This window comes from Quercus lobata, chromosome 2 (genome assembly GCF_001633185.2).
Source record: "Quercus lobata isolate SW786 chromosome 2, ValleyOak3.0 Primary Assembly, whole genome shotgun sequence".
NCBI lineage: Eukaryota > Viridiplantae > Streptophyta > Magnoliopsida > Fagales > Fagaceae > Quercus > Quercus lobata.
This window is the reverse complement of record NC_044905.1, coordinates 15997431-16019464: the sequence shown is the minus strand read 5'-3', so window position 1 is coordinate 16019464 and position 22034 is coordinate 15997431. Positions and strand designations below refer to the sequence as shown.

Genomic DNA, 22034 nt, shown 5'->3' with positions numbered 1-22034 from the left:
AAAAAACACTAAACAAAATTTTGTTGTGGATACCAATGACTAATAAGTGCCCTTAATCTCCAGCAAACAAATACAAAAGCTCCAGCAACCCCACATACACACATGCATATACATACAAAAAAATACTCCAGCAACCAACATAAACTTCAAAAACCAAATGTTGTGGAGGTTCGGTGTGAAGGAGGTTTTTTCTGAGCTTGAAGGAGGCTGTGAAGGAAGCTCTGTGCGTGCGTGAAGGGTTTTTTGTGGGAGAGTCTTTAATTTTTTTTGGCTGTCTAGAGCTTTTTTTGACGTGGCTTGCTCTCATTGGCGTGGCGTAAAACACTGGTTTTACGCCACGCCCAGACCGAATGTTTACTCATTCTAAATTCATCTGTTAAAAATGAAGACAATATTCTTGAGCCTAACCCCAAAATAAAGGGGGTGTGAGGTTTGCTAGAGAGACAGGCACAGAATATGCCAATATGGGACTGCTTTCTTTGTCTTTGGCGGGTGAGCTAAAAAGTTACCCGATATCTACCTATTTTCCTTTTCTGAATATTTGTCAAGAATTTGGAGCATAGTGGTACGATTTTTGAAGGGCTAAAGATTAGACCATCTCCAGTGAATTAGCCAATTTTTTGTATTATTTGGACAATAAACAGTAACATTCTAACAGATTCTCTATCATTTTTTCTATTTTATTTAAATATTATTTCTTCATTTATTTTTTATTCATTATTTATTCTTTTTTTAACAACTACACATCTTTTGATATTTTTTTATTCAATACCTGATTATTTTAATAGAATTTTTTTTTGAATAATGAATAGTAAAAGCTATAGTGTTCTTCTAACAAAGCTAATCTAAAAATGGAGATAGAGAATCTGTTGGAGTGTGAATGGAGTGTGAACAGTGATGTTTTTGCTCCAAAAATAGATATAGAGCATCTATTGGAGATGATCTTAACTAGCAGAAAACTTGAACGATTATTGCGAGCTCTACACATTGTAATTAGAAATTATTGCGATATTGTGAGATTTACACACTTTGAGAGATTACTGCATTATTGTGAGATTTACACATTTTGACTTTTGAGAGATAGTTGTTGGAGATCTCTGGCCACATGACCCATATGCTTTGGGTGTGATTTCATTTTCTTCTCCTCATTTGGAATGTGAATGTGCTTCTATCAGGTTAGGTGAACTTGACCTAACCTAGAGTTCTAACAGATCAACTATAAATAATCTGGGCCTTTGGGGCGAGAATTAATGATAATATCCGTATTAATTTTTTGTTTGATTGTTTGGCATTGGACTAAGTATATAACATTCTTTGAAAAGAATATGTTCTCATGTAGTGAATACAGGGATGGTAAAAATGTCTTGTTCAGTTGCTCTTTGGGTTCTCCCCCTCTTGAAGAGGGATGAGAGGAGGAATGGGTTTTGCTTGCCCCCCCCTTTTTTTTTTTTTTTTTTTTTTTTGAGAATCATTTTTTTTTTTTTGTTTATCATTTGGGAGTATGATTTAATCTTTATTAAATATATATCTTATTCATAATTTTTTTTATACATATTTGGTTACTATCAACATTAGCGATTCTTTTATTCTCTCGTATCTTTTATCCCATAATTGTCAAAGCAACTTTCTAAAAAAAGAAAAATTAATGTCAAAGTCACCTCCTTTGTATGGTTAGTAAATTCTCGTTTTACATCTTAAAATCTTCAAATTTTATGATCTAATTCACTCTTTAGGTAAAATTATAAATATGTAGGATCTTTGTGAGATCCTGATTTAAATCTTGACATCTTGTAATATCTCAATCTTTTTTTATATTTTTATTAATCTACAAAATTATTAGTTTCTTAATTATTTTTTCTATTTAGATTAACATGTATAAAGGATTTGAAGATGCAAAGCTACTTAAATCTTTTAAATTTATTAGAATCATAAAATAAGGACTACAACCTTTTTAAGGAGTGTTTTATAGCAAAAGTTTAAAAATTTAAGGCATTTCAATTTTTTAATTTTTTTTTAGAAAGTAAGGTATTTCAATTTGCTACGTTTAATTATCCATAAAGTAGGGGTGTGCATGGGTCGGGTTGAGGGAATTTTTTGACCCAACCCACCATGGTGGGTCAAAAAAAATTCAACCCAACCCACGTGGGTCGGGTTGGGTCGGGTTGAACCCATGGGTTTGACAATTTTTTATTTATTATTAAATTGAGTAGAAAAAAAAATATAAATATTAATATATTAAAAAAACCTAAAGATTAGTATCAATGTAACTCCTTGAAGGCTCAACTCTAATGACTAAACAACAATAGTAATTTATTAGAATTTGTGTGAACTAATTGGCTTTTATATAGGATAAGAAAAATTGGTTATTTAAAAAAATTTATTAATTATATAATATATTTTATATATATATTAAATTAGTATTAGTAGAAAGAATTGAGGAAATGCAAATTATTAAATATATAATATATATTTAAATATATATGTGTGTATATATATATATATATATATATAAGTGCCCTACAATTGATTTTTTTTAAAAAAAATTATTAAATATAAAATATATTTTAAATATATATTAAATATGGGTGGGCCGGGTCGGGTCGGGTTTGGCGGGTTTGTAATTTTATGACCCAAACCCAACTCGACCCACTATAATAATTTTTTTGGTAACCCAACCCAACCCACCAAGCCTTAAAAACCGACCCAACCCGTGGGTCGGGTCGGGTTGGGCCGGGTTTGGCAGGTCGGTGGGTTTTCTGCACACCCCTACCACAAAGAGAGTATTTAGTAAAAAACTTCGTAAAGCCCATTCAACTAATAATAACTTAATAACTTAAATTAGCATGCTAAAAAACTTTGTTTGTGTTGTATGTATCTTACTAGTCAAAGGCTTGTGCGTTGCATGGTTTTATCATAAACTTATAGAATATACATTTTATTTGATAAATAATAATCTCTCAAATAATTATTATAATAATGAAAGGAAAAATTTGTTCTGGTATAATAATTATCAAATATAAAATGATAACACCTAATAAAAAATTATTATTTTGTAACCTACCAATTGTCCTCTAACAAGAATTTTGTATCTTTAGGAGATTGTTGAATACCTCTTTATACACTATATTTTTAGTGTATCCTTGTTCTTGTTTGTCATTGTTCTTTATTATAAAATTTTACGATTGATAAAAAATCATGTCAAACCATATTTAATGATTGATAAAAAAATAAAAATAAAAATAAAAACTAAATGGATAGATTGACTTCTTTTATAGATCAAAGTGTACAACTCTAATAGTTAGCCAAAGCTAATTCAATCAGGAAAAAAAAAAAAATCAAATTGTTACGAACAATTTATAATCTAATTTATATCAAGACATGCTTAATAGTAAGCTAAAAAGAATATTTTTCTCTAAATCAAAATTGAGAGGATGAAAGCAACATATCATCCTTAGAACCCATGTCATAAAACAAAAAATAATTTAAAAAATCATGCCTAAGCATATTTAATGATTAATTATCAAACCATAATCATATAAATTGTATAAAACATTAACAAATTAGGTTAAACAAAAAACAAAAAGTACACAAAACCTATTCAATTTATGAAAAAAATTAGAGCAAACAAATACATACTTGAAAGGTTGTAGGTAGAAGAAGTAAAGAATAAAGAAGAAGAACCGTACGGTACATATTCATTATAAATTATTTAGTATATATACACTCCACATTGAAGAAGTTGATATGAACAAAAAGTCTAATGTTAGTCTAATTTGTGGAAGTGTAAAGCTGAAGTCTAAATCTTAAAAAAAGTGCAAAAGGAAATTCAAAGAATTTAGCATTTTATTTAAATAGTAAGAGTAGTTGCTGCTTTTTTTACATGTACTACATTGCTATTTTTTTAAAATGCAAAACGTTGCTTTTAAAAAAAAAAAAATACGTGTAGAAATATAATTTAAATTAAAAAAATAAGGATTAGTTAAAGATTTTGGATTGTAATCAAATTGATATTATTTATTAACTTATAAATTATAATAAGAAAATGATTAGATGAAAAATTTGTATTGTACTTAAATTATCAACTTAGAAATTATAGAAGAAAAAGATAAGAACAAAAAAAATGTCTATTTTTTTTTTAAAAAAAAATCTAACAAATTTTTTGCAATTTGGTGGAGAGAGAGAGAGAGAGAATTAATTTTCAATTGTGAGGAAATTAGATTTATAATCATTCTAGGAATGATAAGAGAAGAAGAATTAACTTAGAATGTATGTTTAAAAAAAAAAAAAAACGTCATATAGATTGAATGAAAAAAAAATTAGAAGTAATTATATAAATTATAGGAGAAAAAGATAAGAACAAAAAAAATTATATTTATTTTTTTAAAATCTAAAAAAATTTCTGCAATTTGGTGTAGTCACTTGGCGTAACCACGATTTCTAAACCAAACTTTTATTATATAGTATATGATATGATTTATTTCAAGATAAATCTAAACACATATTATAAAATGGTATGCATTAAATGCATGTAAGTTGTAGGAAAAAAAAAAGATGTGGAGTTTCTCTCTCTGACCTAGGGGGTGGCTTTCAAACCCTAGCCAGTGTAGTAGAACGTTGTTCTGCCTAGTGCAGGTTCTTTAGTTCTCGTCGCTGTTTTCTACAGAGAGTGAGAGGTCACAAGATTAGCATGGAGAGTTTATCGGTTCAGTGGGAGCGTTTGTCTTTGACGGAGGAAGAAGGGAGTACGTATAAGTCTGAAACTTTTGAACAGGGGAGCGGTCATGTGGTTGCGGCGAAGTTTTATACTCGCAGAGGCTTGAATATGGAGGCGATTGCTCGGACTTTTAAATCTGTGTGGCGTACAAAGAGGGGTTTCGAGGTGAAGGATGTGGGTAATCATGTGGTGTTGTTCGTCTTTGAGGATAGTGTGGATGCCGAGCGGATTATCATGGGTGAGCCGTGGAGTTATGATAAGTTCCTAGTCTCGCTCCGGCGCCTGGATAAGAGTGTTCCGGTTAAGGAGTTGAGATTTAATATGACAAGGTTTTGGGTCCAACTCCACGACCTTCCTATTGGTGATATGAATTCGAAGTCGGCATGTGAAATTGGAAAGGTTATTGGAGAAGTCCAGTCCGGTATGAAAGAGTGGGGCACTCATGATGGAAGTAGTTTTATGAGGATTAGGGTGCGGGTAGACACCTCAAAACCGTTGTGCAGGGGGCGTAAACTTTGCATGGAGGATGGTAAGGTTGGCTGGGTTCGATTCCGTTATGAACGATTGCCTAACCTATGCTATTGGTGTGGGTTGTTGACGCATTGTGACAAAGACTGTGATTTGTGGGTGCGAAGTCAGGGCAGCCTTATTGAGAAGGATCAACAGTTTGGAGGATGGATGAGAGCTCCTATGATTGCTCCAAAAAAGTGTTCTGTGGTGAAGGTGGAAGGGTGTGAGGAGTACGTGGAAAAGGAAAGGCAGCAGTCTCCTTCTAGGCTAGATAACGAAGAGATGGATACTAGGGAGAATACTGTTGGTGGTTTGGAGAGGTATGGAGTCTCTCAACCTAGTGAGGTCGTGGAGGAAATTGGTGTTGATGAGGGAGTTGGATTGATGGGGGCCTTTGTTGGGACGGATAGAAGTAGCCAAGAGAAATTTGATGATAAACTTAGGGAGATAGATTCAGACTTGGCTGCTTTTGATGGTAATGCTTTAGATCAAGTTGCTAATCCGTTAGGTGAGACAATCATGGGTACGGGGACAGGGATAGATGGTAATGCTGAACAGGTGCAGGTAGATCACAGGGCCTCTGCTGATTTGGAGAATTTTACTCCATCGGGTGGGTCACTTAGAGGGTGGAAAAGGCAAGCTAGAGAGAGAGACGTGGTGATGCAGCCTGATAGTATAAGTGGCGGGAAAAGAAGTGTTGAGTGTTTGGAGGGGGTGGTGGATTTGGTGCTTACTAAGAGACGATGTGCTAGCGTTAAAAGCAATGAAGCGGTGGAGGCTGATGTTCAGCCCCGCCGAGCCTAATGAGTTGCTTAGCTTGGAATTGCCGTGGGCTTGGGAACCCAAGTGCAAAGTCAGAGCTTGAAGAGTTGATTCAGGCACAAGCTCCCCTAATTGTTTTTTTGTCAGAAACATGGGCTGATAAAGAGCAATTAGAAAGGTTGAAGTATAAGGTGAAGTTTGCTGGTTTATTTGTAGTTCATAATCAAGATAGAGGGGGTGGTTTGGCACTCCTTTGGCAACATGGAATTCAGGTATGGGTTGATAGTTTTTCCAGATTTCATATTGATGCTATAATTCAAGGTGGTTCGTGTGAGGCTTGGAGATTTACGGGATTTTATGGAGAACCGGATACTAATGATAGGGAAGAGGCTTGGAATATGATGCGCATGTTAAATTCAAAGCCTCATCTACCTTGGGTGTGTATGGGAGATTTTAATGAAATTCTACTTTCTGAAGAAAAACGTGGTGGTAGGATTCGGCCACATGGACAGATGCAAGCTTTCCGGGATGTTTTGGACACTTGTGGTTTTGTGGACTTAGGCTTTACGGGTCCGGAGTTTACTTGGCAGGGCAATAGACATGGGCAAATTATATGGGAGAGGCTGGATAGAGGGGTTGCTAACTATGACTGGATGGCTAGATTCCCAGTAGCTACCATTAGACATCTTTACTGTGTAGCTTCAGATCACAGACCGATCCTGTTGGTGTTTGATCCAAATGGGGAAGCAACTAGGTGGAAGCGCAAACCTTTCCGCTTTGAAGAGATGTGGTTGGCTGAGAAAGAATGTGGTGCAACAGTTAAAAGGGCTTGGGAGATTCAGCCGATTGGGAATCAGATGTACCGAGTAGTGACTAAGATTAAGAAGTGTAAAAAAAATGCTGAAATCGTGGAGCAAGGATCATTTTGGAAGCATTAAAAATCAGCTTAGACTGAAAAAAGAATTGCTTTGGAAAGCTGAGGAGGATTCGGCCAAGGGTGGTAACTATGAGGTGGTGGTACAATTGCGACGAGAGCTGAATGTCTTATTAGATAAGGAGAATCGTATGTGGGCTCAGCGATCTAGAGCTCAATGGTTGGCTTGTGGAGACCGGAACACAAAATTCTTTCATGGGGTAGCCACTCAAGGAAAAAGGAGGAATTTTATTAAAGGTATTCGGGACTCTCGGGGTGCTTGGGTTTCGGATGAAAGGGAAGTAAGGGCGGTTTTTGTTGATTTTTACACTAGATTGTTTACATCTTCAAGTCCTTCAGATTTGGAGCGTGTATTGGCTGGTGTGCAGCCCGTGGTCAGCACCTCTATGAATGAAGCTTTGACTTGTCCTTATAGTAGAGAGGAGGTGGAGATGGCTATAAAACATATGGCTCCTTTAAAAGCCCCGGGCCCTGATGGGATGCCCCCTCTATTTTATCAAACCTTTTGGCCTGATATTGGTATGGAAGTCTCAGATGCTGTCCTCTCTTGTCTCAATTCAGGTAATCTTCTGAAGTCTATAAATCACACTTTTATTACTTTGATTCCTAAGGTAAACAATCCTGAAACTGTTGCTCAATTTAGGCCCATCAGTCTCTGCAATGTTATCTATAAAATTTTGAGTAAAGTCATTGTTAATAGGTTAAAACCTATTCTAAAGTCCATTATTTCTGAGACTCAGAGTGCCTTTGTTGCTGATAGGCTTATTACAGATAACATTCTTATTGCTTTTGAGTCTTTGCATCATATGAAAACTCAGTGTTCTGGGAGGACAAATTTTATGGCGTTAAAGCTTGATATGAGCAAAGCTTATGATAGAGTGGAGTGGGTCTTTCTAGAGAAAATTTTATTGAAGATGGGTTTTCAAGATACTTGGGTGGCCATGATCATGCAATGTATAACAACGGTATCTTACTCGATTCTGGTGAATGGTGAACCTACGGGTCTTATTTATCCTTCGCGAGGGCTGAGACAGGGTGATCCTTTGTCACCATTCCTATTTCTATTTTGTGCAGAAGGTTTGAATGCCCTTCTCAGTCAAGCTGCAAATTCTGGGGAGATCAGAGGATACTCTATTTGTAGAGCGGGTCCAAAAATTACTCATTTGTTTTTTGCCGATGATTGCTTGTTATTTTGTAGAGCAACTCCTGAAGAATGTGCTAAAATCCAGACTATCCTTGCTTGGTATGGGTCTGCTTCCGGTCAGCAGGTGAATTCGGATAAGACTATAGCTTTCTTTAGTCGAAACACTTCTGCGGAGGTTCAAAAAGAATTAAAAGTTTTGCTAGGGGTGCCGGTTATTCAAAACTATGAGAAGTATTTGGGACTCCCCTCCTTTGTGGGTCGAGAGAAGAAAGCGTGTTTCAATCACATCAAGGAACGGATTTGGGCTAAAATGCAAGGGTGGAAGGAGAAATTGTTGTCTCAGGCCGGCAAGGAAATAATGATCAAAGCGGTGGTTCAATCAATCCCAACGTATTCTATGAATGTCTTTCGGCTTCCTATTGGTCTTCTTAAAGATATAGAAGCTATGATTCGTAAGTTTTGGTGGGGGTGCTCTGAGAATTCTAGAAAGATCCACTGGGTTAAATGGGAGACTCTTTGTTCTTCAAAGTCAATTGGAGGCATGGGCTTTCGCGACTTACGTATGTTTAATGATGCCATGTTGGGGAAGCAAGTTTGGCGTTTATTTCATGATAGGACCTCGTTGGCTTATAAGGTGTTTCGGGCAAAGTACTTTCCTTCTGGTAATATTTTTGATGCGGCAGCCTCTCCGGTTTGCTCCTTTGCTTGGCGAAGCATTTTACAAGCTAGGGAAGGTGTTTTGAGGGGTGCTCGATGGAGGGTGGGGGACGGGCGAGATATTAAGATCTGGAGTGATCGTTGGCTGCCTTTTGACGGTGGGGGAAGGATTTTATCTCCACAAAGGGACCTTTCTCTAAATATGGTCCAGGATTTGCTGCTGCTTGGTTCTAATCTCTGGAATGAGGAGCTTCTTGATTTGAACTTCTATCCGTGGGAAGCTGAAGCCATCAAAAACATCCACGTTAGCAATCATGAGGCAGCTGATGCTCTGATATGGCCTCACACGGATGATGGTGTATACTCAGTCCGGAGCGCGGATCGCTTATTGGCAGCATTTCAGCATCAGAATCAACCTAGCTCGTCGGATGTGGAGGCGGGAAAGGGGTTATGGAATGGTATTTGGAAGCTAAAGGTACCTAACAAAGTGAAACATTTTCTGTGGCGTGCGGTTCGTGAGGCGTTACCCACTAAATGTAATCTGCACAGGCGACATGTATTAAGTTCTGGTATTTGTGATGCTTGTGGTGACTATGGTGAAGACGAGATTCACGCCTTGTGGTTCTGTGATGCAGTAAAACCCATTTGGATGTCAGATGCTCGGTTTTCTTTTCTTCGAGCTCATCATTTTTCTAACTTTGGTGATCTGTTTCAGTTTTTATGTGTGCATGGGTCATCTAATCTGATTGCTCTGTTCGCTATGGCTGCTTGGGGTATCTGGGAGAGGCGAAACAGGGTAAGGGAGGGGCAGAAAACTTGGGGTTCGAATTTGTTGATGCACCGAGCTTCAGAGCTTTTGCAGGAATTTCGGGATGTACAATCGATGAATCCACGGATGGCTGCCCGGAGTATGGATTTGCGTTGGAAGCCACCTGATTCAGGTGTTTACAAAATAAACTTTGATGGCGCTTTATTCCTGGAACAGAGGTGCGCTGGCTTAGGGGTGGTTGTGAGGGATTCGGCTGGGCTTGTCATGGCTGCGTTTAGTCAGAAAGTGCGGCTCCCAGGTTCGGCTGATGTGGTGGAGGCTTTGGCAGCTTGAAGAGCCATCTGCTTTGCTCAGGAACTCAGCCTTCACAATGTGGTGATTGAAGGTGACTCTTTGAAAGTTATTGAAGCCATTATCGATACTAGGCCAGTGCAGACTTTGTATGGACATATTATTGATGAGATAAGACTGTTATCTGCGTCTTTTATTTGTAATTTTATGCATGTCAATCGTAAGGGCAAAAAGCTAGCTCATGCCCTTGCTAGACGAGCAGTTTTATCTGCTGACATCGATGTGTGGATAGAAGAACTTCCACGGGACTTGGAGAATGTTGTTTAGTTTTGTTTTTTTCAGTAATAAAGTTTCATTTACCTTTTTCTCAAAAAAAAAAAAAAAAATGGTATGCATTAAAACATAGTCTTAGCTTGAAGTATTTTTAGAATATCATATTTTCAAATTCAATATTAGTATTTCAAATTCACCATTTTAATTTCTATCTTAAAAACCCTTCACTGATCTTCATAGAAATTTAATATAAACAATCTTGTTTATATTTAAGATGATAAAATGTTTACATCCTGCGCAGATTTATTCTGCTCTCCTCACCTCACGTGAATGTGAGTTTTTTCGGTCTTAAAAAGGGAACGGAGCATTCAAAATCCAACCATCTTGTCCCATTACCAACACCCTTCCCTATTCTAGAGCTCAAGAAAAAAAGAAAAAGAAAAAGAAAATTGACCCTTGACCCTTCCTATTTCTAGAGTAGCTCAATGCCTTGACCTGCCTAGAGATATGATGTTAGAGAAAAAAGTTCATGGTGGAGAGTTAGGTGGAGGATACATACAGCCAGTGTTTTTCAAGTTAGTATTACATAAAACATTGGTTGGTAAGTCAGTGGGCCTCCATTAAGTTACAAAAATGTCCCTAACAGGATATTCCAACCGAATGTGCACAATGAATCACAAGCAAAGCAAGCACCTATCTTCCATCTTCATCTCCCATCTTCCGGTCAGCTTTGTTATAAGTGCGACCAGTGCTGTCTTTCTAGAATTTGCCCCTCAACTTTCTGTATTTCACATCTAAGTTATAAAATTATCTTACTAAAAGTCACTTTTGTACAATGTTAAACAAAATTATCTTGATTCAACCAAATTAAACAAATCTGCGAACCAATTTTGCTCCCTAGCTAATGGGTTCAAATTCTATCTTAAAGTATTAGTATATTATTTTGTAGGCTACATCCTTAAACCCACGGCGGCCGAAACCACTTAAGTAATATTATGGCTCGAATTCAAATTAAAAATAAGAATAAAGTTTGGTTATAAACTCGATTATATATAATTAAATTTGTAGCCAAATTTTGTCATTAAAAAAAACTGTGAAAGAAAGAGCATTTTTTTTAAAGAGATAAATGAAGAAAGCAAGTAAAAACGGTTAAAATAAAGAAAAAGACTGTTAAGGAGATGAACGAATTTTTTAAAGAGATAAATAATGAAAGCAAGTGAAAATGAGAGAACTAATTAATTATAATAATAACATTGATGATTAGATCAACCATGCTTCGTAGCATTTGACCTCTCAACGTGATGTTTTGTATTAAAAAATTATAAAAGCGTTTAAGAAAAATTAAAATGAATGAAATATTCAATAGAATACCTATTTTTGGCACTAAAAAGGGACATGAAATGAAAATGAATACTTGGGAACTGTGAAAAAGGAACTGAGATGTTTTGACTTTTGGTATTCAGCATATACCAAAAGCTTGAAATTTTTTTCCTCTTAAATATATCTAACTTTTCATCTTTTTCTTTTTTGTTAGCTGAGAGAATATGTAACTTTGTTTTGCCTAATAACCGATTTATGTTTTAATCATTATTTAATGAGAAATGTCATGTATATAATATTTTTCACAACAAATTCTAAATGGTAAGTTTTTACAACACTATATATGATTTGTTTTGAAAATATTATAAATCGTAACACTTATCTTCTTAAATTAAGTTCACGTGAAGGATTAAAGATGGTGTCTATATCGTATATATCATAATTTATTGAAAAAGTTTAGGATCACAAAAATTTTCACAACTTCTTGCTACAATAATGATGTGATAAAGTGTGAGTAATAAAAAAAAATTATAAGTTCATGTAAAAATGACAAGTATCCAATTACAGTCTATCATGTAAGATAATTGCGATGATAATTGTGACTTTTTAACTACTCCCGTCTCTTTCAAAGCACCAGCATGGGCCATTACGAGCTCATGACTTCATGCTAGAATCATGGATATACCATCCAGATCCAATAAAACTGACAAAAAAAAAAAAAAAAAAAACACTAAAGTATGTTTTTGTGCCTTAATGGTTGAGTTGTTTTTATTTTGATATTTTACGTTTCTAATTTTTTATTTTGGTTTAAAAATAATTCTAAATTTTTCGAAAAAATATTTGATAAAAAAAAAACAAAATATAGTAAGAAAGAGCTAAATCAACGGTGGTAATCACGTTGATCTTGGTATATACCAAGTACCAACGATGACAAATTGAGAATTGACAAAAGGGTCGGTGAAGTTCAGATGAGGATCTCAAGTCTCAACGAATAAAATTCAAGGATTCGAGAAGCGGAGGGCAAATCAGTCAACCAACAAAAAAAACCCATGGCATGTACGTAATAAAATTGAAAAAACAGAGGCGAATTAGAAAGAAGAGCAAGGACTGGACAACCAAACCTGTGTTCTCAACATGGTTGGTTGTATCTATCGCCGAGTCACCACTTTTTCCCCCTCCTATAAAAACGGTCTTTTTAAGAACCCTCCCACAGTGTACAACTACTACTGCTACTCTCAAACTCAAACCCCAACCAACAAACACCAAAAACCTCAAAAACTAGGTAAAACAAAAAAAACAAAAACAAAAACAAAAAACTTCAAAGAGTCGCAGACAGAGTTAGCGAACACCAAGGAATTCTCTCATGGATTCAGATTACGGCATTCCCAGAGAACTCTCCGACCTTCAACAACTCCGATCTCTTTACCAACCTGAACTCCCTCCTTGTCTCCAGGTCCCGCCCTCTTTTACTATGAAATTCTTGTCGTGTGTTAAAAATCTGTTCTTTATTTTACACTCGTATTCGTTTTGTGTTTTTGTGGTTGATCTCCGATCGGGTTTTCTCTTATTATGGTGAATATATTTTGGTTTTTGTTTTTGTTTTGGTTTTTTTTTTTTTCATGCAGTGGCTTGTTCACTATGTGTTTGACAAAAAACCTGTGATCTGATTGTGTGTTAGATCTACTTACGTGCGAAAAGAGTTCGTGGAACTGGTTGACTAGATCTATTTTTGTTTACTGCCACTCTGTTTTGCTTTGTTTTGACACTGAGAATTGTGGATTGTAATATCTTCAAAACCCTGCAACATTCATTTGTTTCAACTTTTTTAGCTCAAGATTTATGCTTTTGAGTTTGACTATTGGTTTCTTGTTAATTGGTATTACTGTTTTCAATCGTATTTGTTGTTCCATTGCATTGATGTTCAGAATTTTCCCATGTCAGTTGTGTTACTCTGAAATATTTTCTTGGTTTAGCAAAAAATGAAATATTTTCTTTTGTATTTCAGTTTTTAGTTTAGGGTTTTGATTTGATGGCGATAAATCATATACTCATGTATTGTAGTGTAGTTATTACTGTTTATTGATGATGAAAATTAACATAAATGAGATATCTATTAATCCGTGCCATGAAAGGGTGCTTTCTGGTTAATAATTTAATTTTTAACAGAGTTGGAATAATGACTGAGGCAATCCTACATTGTCATCAAACAGGGAACCACTGTCAGGGTTGAATTTGGTGATGCAGCTGCAGCAGCAGACCCCGCTGATGCCCACTCCATAGCTCGTTACTTTCCAAACACTTATGGTCAGCCTTTGGCTCACTTTCTCAGGGCCACTGCAAAAGTCCCAGATGCTCAGATCATAACCGAGCATCCGGCTTTTAGGTGCACATCTGATTATAATTGCATAGTCCTCTCATGTGCATTTTTTATATTACACTTACATCTTATTTATCTAACGTAATATCTTTTAACAGGGTGGGAATAGTCTTTTGTGGGAGACAATCTCCTGGAGGACATAATGTTGTATGGGGTCTTTACAGTGCTCTTAAAATTCACAACCCCAAGAGTACTTTACTTGGATTTCTCGGTAAGCTGCATTTTCTATTTGAGTTTTTAGTATCTAGTTTTTTGTAATTTAAATTAGTATGCTTGTTTGTTGTGTCTTTGTATTTATTTTATTTTATCCATATGTGTGTGTGTGTATAAATCTAGATATGTATAATCATTTTCAATTTTACTTTGTTTTTATTTATTTTCTATGATTTTTTCCTCACATCAACGCTTAAACTGGCTTGTTTGGTTGCTTTAAAACATTAGATCTCGTAAAGAATTATGCATGGGTTTCATTTCTAGATTATGTTTCATTTTTGCTTTCGTTGGGATATAAGTGAATGGTGTGTGCATTTTCTCTGTTGAAGCAAATATTATTACTTAAGCCAGTGCCTTTGTAACTGGTAACAGGTGGTTCAGAAGGTTTATTTGCAAAGAAAACTCTTGAGATTACAGATGACATTCTTTCAACCTACAAAAATCAAGGTAGGTATCCTGCAAGAAAATCACCACTTTGAGATATTAAATTATTTGAATTTTATGAACTGTATAAATTGGCTGTGCTTGGCCAGGTGGTTATGATTTGCTGGGACGGACAAAGGATCAAATTAGAACAACTGAGCAAGTTAATTCTGCCCTAAATGCTTGCAAAGAGTTGAAATTGGATGGCCTTGTCATTATTGGAGGTAAGGTGTAGAATATGTTTGCAGTTAGCACATATATATATTTTTAAATTTGAAGTTATTGAGTATAAATCTATGATATTTTTGTAGGAGTGACATCAAACACAGATGCTGCTCAGCTTGCTGAAACGTTTGCTGTAGCAAAATGCCCAACGAAGGTACTTTGCATGTGATGTATTTATTATAAGTTTATGTATTACTTGATTCATATTTATAGGTATTTGTCTCCAGAATAAAGCAATTGAATTTTTAAATGCTTTTGTTGCAATTTTATTCCTTGCATCATTTGTTATTTTAATCTAGATATATTTTTATGATACCACAGTCTATTAATAGAACTTCTATTAATTTGACAGGTGATTGGTGTACCTGTTACTCTGAATGGAGATCTGAAGAACCAGTTCGTGGAGACCAATGTTGGTTTTGATACAATATGTAAGGTATTAGTCAATTGATGTTGATCTTTTACTTGAAAGTGAAGTGTAGTAATAACCATCATGTTCTCAGAGGAAGTCACCTATAAAAAGGAACCCAAAAAAAAAAAAAAAAAAAAGGTTCCCGGAGGAAGCCCTTATCTCCCTAGTGCATAATTAGCCAAATGGTAATGACCTTTTACTTGGTAGGGAAATATATGCATGCAAATTTATTGATTAAGGAAGATGACAAACTTTTTCCCCCTTTATATTTTTTCTTTTAAACTACCCCCTTTTACCTTTATGTTCTGTTTCTTATTCCCTTGAGAGATTACATGCAAGTAGCAGCTGGGGCACGTTAACCTCTATTTGCAATTAGGTGTAATTAAAGAATCTTGAGGATGAGAAATCAATTTTCTTCTTTTCTTTCAGGTCAATTCCCAGCTCATTAGCAATGTCTGCACTGATGCACTCTCCGCGGAGAAGGTAAAGTGTGAACTGACGTTAGAATTTTTCTGTAGCCTTATTGATCTTGTTGCGCCATAAACCTCTTTTATGGTGAATCAAGAGCTCTTGTAATTGCTTTTAGTATGCTATCTGTTTTGTTCCTTTCTCTTCTATTTTCAATCTAAAAGTCTCCATAACTTCTTTTCTGTTCCAGTATTATTATTTTATCAGACTCATGGGCCGGAAGGCATCCCATGTTGCTTTGGAGTGCACCCTCCAATCCCATCCCAATATGGTTAGCTTTTCTTGTCTGGTGTTATGCAATTTGATTATGCCTTTGTGAAGTTATCAACACATTTTTTATATTTTTCTCAATCTCTTTTCTAAATATAACTTGATATGCTCTTTGCAGGTTATTCTTGGGGAGGAGGTGGCTGCCTCAAAGCTTACACTTTTTAATATTGCAGCACAAATTTGTGATGCAGTTCAAGCTAGGGCAGAGCAAGGTTCTAAATAATTCAAGCCTTTTCATGTTGTTGGTGATAATTTCAATTTTTGTTATCTGACCTATCTCTTTTTCCCCCCTTCATTTTGGGGACCAGACAAGTATCATGGAGTCATCTTACTACCAGAAGGTCTTATTGAAAGCATCCCTGAAATATATGCCCTATTGAAGGTAACGGGCTGTTCAAACTAATAATTCCTGTCATAGCAACTCTCTCTCTCCCCACCCCCCTGTTGAGATGAATTATCTTGAACCATCATTTCATACCAGTGGCTTCTGTTTCCATGAAAAACTGATGTTGCAATTTTCTCTTCATAGTTTCATGTGAGACTAATGAGTTATATTATTTTATGCTCTAACATAAACATCTTGGACCTCAGGAAATTCATAGTTTGCTCAGGCAAGGAATTTCCACTGACAAGATATCTACTCAACTTTCACCTTGGGCATCTGCTTTGTTTGAGTTTTTGCCACCCTTTATTAAGAAACAGGTACCAATTTGCCACAAAAAAATCACTTTGAAAGACATTGTACTTAATCTTATTCAAACGAGTTATGGGGCTCATCTAAGATTGTGTCTTTGAATGTTACAGCTGCTCCTTTACCCTGAATCCGATGACTCTGCACAGTTGTCCCAGGTAATGGTCTTCAGAGAGTTGTGTTTTGAAAAGGAATCATCAAACTTCAAGATCTTTTATATCCTTTTTGCTTTATATTACAGATTGAGACAGAGAAACTTCTTGCACATCTTGTGGAGGCAGAAATGAACAAGCGTCTGGTATTATAGATTAATCTCCATTCAGTTTTTGTTTTCTTTTTTTTTCCCCCTTATACTGTCAATACTGTATTTTTAATTTTCTCTTTTCCTGCTAATAATTTTCTGGTTGCAAATTATCCAATGATGTTCCCTCTCTGTTTCTCATACTTGAATCTCTACTCTATTTTTCTCCAAAAAAAAAAAAAAAAAAAAACCTCTACTCTATTAAAAAAGGAAATGTCAATAAATGATAATAGAAGTGAAATGCTAATCACTTAAGAGGATGGGAAAATGAGTCCAATTGGCCTAACTACCCATAATCCATTGTGTCCATTTGTTCTTTGCTTGTCATTTTTATCTCTCTTCTTTTATGCTAGCATGGCATTTTGTTGTCATTCTTCAAAGCTTGTAGCCGTCGTTAAAGTTTTGATAATCTATGTGCCATATGATGATCTAGCTCTCCTTTTGCTTTATCATTAAACACCTCTAAGAAGGCATTCCTTAACCTCTTGTTTTACTTCTATCATGTACGTTTTTCTTTTTGATGCCTAAAATATTTGAACCATGATTCTAGGTGAGATAATAAGTGCTTCTTGAGATAAGAAAACCATAATTGGCTTAGAATTGGTTACAATTAACTGCTTATACTAAGTTATTTTTTGTAACAAATCGCTTTGTTGCTGATGTGTTTGGTGTTTTGAGCAGAAAGAAGGCACATACAAAGGGAAGAAATTCAATGCTATCTGTCACTTCTTTGGTTATCAGGCTCGGGGATCATTACCCTCGAAATTTGACTGTGACTATGCCTATGTATGGAAACACTTGGCATTGCTTTGGCTTGTCAGTCTTTTAGCTATAAATATTTTATCACCTGTCATGATCATAGTGATTTGATATCCTTGCAGGTTCTTGGACACATCTGCTATCATATGTTAGCAGCTGGTTTGAATGGTTACTTGGCAACTGTAACTAACTTGAAGAATCCTGTGAATAAATGGCGTTGTGCTGCTGCTCCAATGACAGTAGGGTTTTCTCTCTTTTTATACTTATATATAGCCTTTCTCCTCCATAAACCCCAAGGTGCGGACCTACGATCTTAAAAATTAGTAGTAAAATTATATTTACTAGGTGTAATCACTGGTTCAACTCTTCCCTCCCCTTGGGCCACTAACTTATCAGGAAAAAAATAAAAGAGGAAAAAAAGGCATTTCTCATCTATTGCAACTCACAAATATGGATTTTGTAGTTTTCCTTAAATGTATTTTATTTCAAGTCAAGTGAAAGTCCAGCATTTTTGGTTCTTTGGTAATGCTTGCATTTGTCAAGAATGTTAACTCCATTGACCTTATCTGTTGGACATTAGGCAATGATGACTGTGAAGCGTTGGTCTCAAAATCCGGGGGCTTTGTCAATAGGAAAACCTGCTATTCATCCAGCAACTGTGGACTTGAGAGGCAAAGCATATGAGTAAGTCTCCTCATCATTGCACGCAAGAATCAAGATGCTTGATTGATATAGAGTTGGGATTTAGGATAAAGGAAGAAGGGAAGAAAAGAATAAAAATTTCTAACTGATTATATGACTTGTTTGATCATTTTATTTTATTTTTAAATGGCATTATTTTTGTTATAGAATCTGTGTGTGTGTGTGGGCCAGTGGCCACAGCTTTGCTTGATGTTCATATAAATCAAATGAAACATTGGTCTTTCTGCTTCACGTGAGATTCCATTATCACTTTGGTTGTCAACTGATTCATGACCTTGTTTGCAGTCTGTTGAGGAAAAATGCAGCAAAATTTCTGATGGATGATATCTACAGAAATCCAGGACCCCTTCAGTTCGATGGTCCTGGTGCTGATGCTAAGGTTGTAACTCTATGTGTTGAAGACCAGGATTACATGGGCCGTATCAAGAAACTGCAGGAATATCTTGACAAGGTGCTTACTATTCTTTGATCTCTCTCTCTCAGGTCTTCTTTGTACATGCTATGAACTAAAATGAAAAGGGAAAAAACAAGGACAATTATTCAGACCGCAAGATCTTCTAATCTGTCACTTTCTGTTGATGTTTCTGATAATTGGGATGTTCAAGCATGACTTTAATAATTTTTTGTATGTTCACATGTGACATGACAACCTAATTTAGGGATCAAAGCCACAAATTCTATTTCTTCTCAAATTTGCACTTGTGCAAAATTGTTTTCTAGTCATGATGTGAATATCAACATTTGACATGTATTCTCCATTATTGTCATCTATTTTTCTGAAAATTACCTTTTCTCTTTTCTCCAGGTGCGAACCATCGTAAAGCCAGGGTGTTCACAGGAGGTTCTGAAAGCAGCTTTGAGCGTCATGGCGTCTGTGACAGACGTTCTTACTGCATTGGCATCACCTTCAACTACCACATCCCCTTAAACACAGTTGTTACCTTTCTGGTTGTGATGGCCGTGGTACTTGTCTTCCAAAATACTTGTTATCTTCACTTCTCTTTGCTTCTTTTTCTTTTTCCCCCAAATTTTATGTCCTTATATTGTAGGCAGATCTGACAGATGATGTTATTAAACTGAGCTTTTCTTTGTTATTTAACATTTTTCTTTTGGTACAAAATAATTATGAGTGGATTGTATTCAAGTTTTGGAAGAGAAATTTTTTTGTTTACCTTATGATAGGAAGGTTGATTATGCTCTCTGTTTTGAAGCTTCTATAAGATCAATGGCTTCATGGAATTTGACGACGTGGTCTGATACAATTTCGTGTGGCATTATTTGATAGATTATTGTGTGCCTGCTCAAGGAAACAGCCTCTTTTTTAACTATTCTTCATCATTTTGTATTTTTGTTTTTAAATCTCAATCAGAGCCCGAAGGAAGTTTGTCTGTTAGATATTGTGGATTAGAATCAATTTTCCTCCTTTGGTTAGGCTTTTAAAGTGGAGAGGTATTGGGATGACATTTTTGTGATTGATAATTCCAGTTTCTGATTTGAATTGCAAGCCAGGTGTGCGGCTTCAGTTTTTGTTGGATTATATATTGTGCTTATATTTTACATAACGTTTGCTTCACAATTTAGAATGGAAAATTAACTGAAGAAAAAAAAAAAAAACTGAAAATTATATTATTCTCAATCTGCAGGTTTTAAAAAGAAAGTAAAGAGAGGAAGATCTATCTTCATTATCTTTTATTTCTTTTTCCTTTCCCCTTTGACAAACCACACATCAGAAAAGAAGCGAGTTAAATTATTTTCTGTGAATGAAATGCATGAGTACTTTCGTTGCCGGGCAATGTTACTTCTAGGCAGTATACAATCCATATTGTCCTGCTTGCCACCCATTGAAGAATGATTTATAAATGTTCTTATATATGATAGAGAAGCTCTTTGAAGGGGCTTACTGAAGGAATGAACTGGAAAAGGTACAAATCCCCAGCAAAAGAAAAAAGAAAAAAATCCTTCGCAAATTAAACAGATCCACATGTTACATTTGGTGCAAATATAACTATTCAAAGCAGAGAGACATGGATATTATCCTTACAACTAGATTATATTAAATGATGATATTTATTAATGAGACAGGAGCCTTTTGATCTCTCTAAGAGATTGTGTAACTTCCTTCATGGTAGGCCTCTCATCAGAATTCATTTTGAGACATCTTTGTGCAAGCTCTGCACATTCAATTTGTTGCTTCCTGTTTCCTCCATCCAACAGATTAGCCTTAAAGTAGGATTTAATATTGCTTTCAATCTCATCCCAACTGCAACTCTGGACCCCTACAATTGAACTTTCTCCTCTGCAATTTTCTTCAGGAACTTCAAACTCATTATGCAATATGTTCCATGCTCTCTTTCCTGTTAAAACCTCAAACAAGACAGCTCCAAAGCTATAAACATCACTCTTCTCTGTATATCGGCCAGTATAGTGTGATTCTGGAGAAATGAACCCAACAGCGCCCACAACTTCGGCATCTACATATTTTTTGTCCAAGGGAATTGGTAATGAGAAACCAAACTCAGAAATTTTGGCAACATAGTTATGATCCAAGAAAATATTTCTTGATTCTATATCCCGATGGACAATAGTCTTGGGTCTTCCCATGTGAACATATGCAACTGCATGTGCCACTTCGGTCACTATTCTAAGCCTGCTCTCCCATGATAGCAATCGATGATCATCAAAGATATGATCAGAGAGATTTCTATTTTCTGCAAATTCATACACCAATGTTGGGATTTCAGTCTCTAAGCAGCAACCAAAGAACTTAACAACGTTGTTGTGGTTGTTCATCTGGGACACAACTGCTACCTCATTTATGCACCATGTTTTGTACGTCTGAAACGAGCTTGACATAAACTTCTTGACAGATATTTCACGACCATCATGGGTTCCTCTGTATACTATATAGTGGAAACTCTTATATAGTATTCCATCCACATGGTAGTCATTTGTTGCCTTTTCGAGCTCTTGTTTGGAAAATGTTCGAAAGGAATTGTATTTGCCATCAAAAGAAGTGATAAGCTGCTCCAACATCAGCCCCCCGTTTTCCAAGTAGAAACTCTCCTCTGTTTGGGCTATGGTTTTTTTCCGTTCCCTGAAACATTGTAGCATATTTGACAGTATTGATTAGAATTCTCTTTAGAGAAGACTTGACTTGAGAGCGTCTGGGGAGAAGAGAGGTTGGTCTCTCTAGAGAAGACTTGACTTGAGAGAGTCTGGGGAGGAGAGAGATGTGTGTGGTTAAAATCCTTTTTACAAAAGCAAGTGTGCCCGTGTACTTTTATTTTATTTACATTTTGTTTGACTTGACTTTTTTTTCATAGGTTTATTTGTTCTTAAAAAATTAAAATAATCAATATATCAAAACATTATAAATGTATAAGATTAAAATATATTATTTTTATCATTTAATTTATATAAAAAATAATATAACATGTATTTGGTTGTAGTTATTAGATTATTTTTTTATATATTGAAATTTGAATGATTGTTTGTCTTTTATTTAGTAATCTTTAAATTATTAATATTTTTTTTTTCAAATTTTAGTCATTATATTTAATGGACGATAATTTAATTTGAAAAATTTAGGTTCATGGACAAATTTAGGAGACGGTAATTCAGAAATAATACACTTTTGGATTTTGATTATTAAATTGTATGTACATTATTATTAGTATGGATATAATTAATATATATACCGAGAAAAAAATTAATTTTCTAATTTTATGTTTGGCCTCCCAAATATAAATTTTTGGTTCACTACTAGAAAAGAAATAAGTAAAGGAAAGAAGATGAGAGAGGAAAAAAGAAAATAATTCT

At 35.3% G+C, this 22034-nt stretch overlaps 2 protein-coding genes across 2 annotated transcripts; one reads left to right on the top strand and one right to left on the bottom strand.

The window, feature by feature from the left end:
- Positions 1-12553: 12553 nt before the first annotated feature.
- On the top strand, positions 12554-19608 carry LOC115974723 (pyrophosphate--fructose 6-phosphate 1-phosphotransferase subunit alpha). The gene is made up of 19 exons (XM_031095217.1): positions 12554-12827; positions 13585-13757; positions 13850-13962; positions 14337-14411; positions 14498-14611; positions 14699-14766; positions 14965-15048; positions 15454-15507; positions 15683-15763; positions 15881-15974; positions 16071-16144; positions 16354-16464; positions 16567-16611; positions 16695-16751; positions 17436-17540; positions 17636-17752; positions 18094-18197; positions 18501-18666; positions 19021-19608. Exons 1-19 carry the CDS (start codon positions 12738-12740, stop codon positions 19141-19143), a joined length of 1848 nt encoding a protein of 615 aa, XP_030951077.1. The 5' UTR covers positions 12554-12737; the 3' UTR covers positions 19144-19608.
- Positions 19609-19865: 257 nt separating this feature from the next.
- LOC115977944 (wall-associated receptor kinase-like 10) lies at positions 19866-21448 on the bottom strand. Its single transcript, XM_031099978.1, has one exon. The coding sequence runs from the start codon at positions 21324-21326 to the stop codon at positions 20286-20288; it is 1041 nt and encodes a 346-aa protein (XP_030955838.1). The 5' UTR covers positions 21327-21448; the 3' UTR covers positions 19866-20285.
- Between the last annotated feature and the right edge of the window lie 586 nt (positions 21449-22034).

Bases quoted from the DNA above. Each gene is read 5' to 3' on its own strand.
- LOC115974723 (XM_031095217.1), top strand. From the start codon at position 12,738: ATGGATTCAGATTACGGCATTCCCAGAGAACTCTCCGACCTTCAACAA. The intron at 13,963-14,336 runs GTAAGCTGCATT...AACTGGTAACAG, and splicing joins TACTTTACTTGGATTTCTCG to GTGGTTCAGAAGGTTTATTT. The intron at 15,975-16,070 runs GTTCTAAATAAT...TTTGGGGACCAG, and splicing joins TCAAGCTAGGGCAGAGCAAG to ACAAGTATCATGGAGTCATC.
- LOC115977944 (XM_031099978.1), bottom strand. From the start codon at position 21,326: ATGCTACAATGTTTCAGGGAACGGAAAAAAACCATAGCCCAAACAGAG.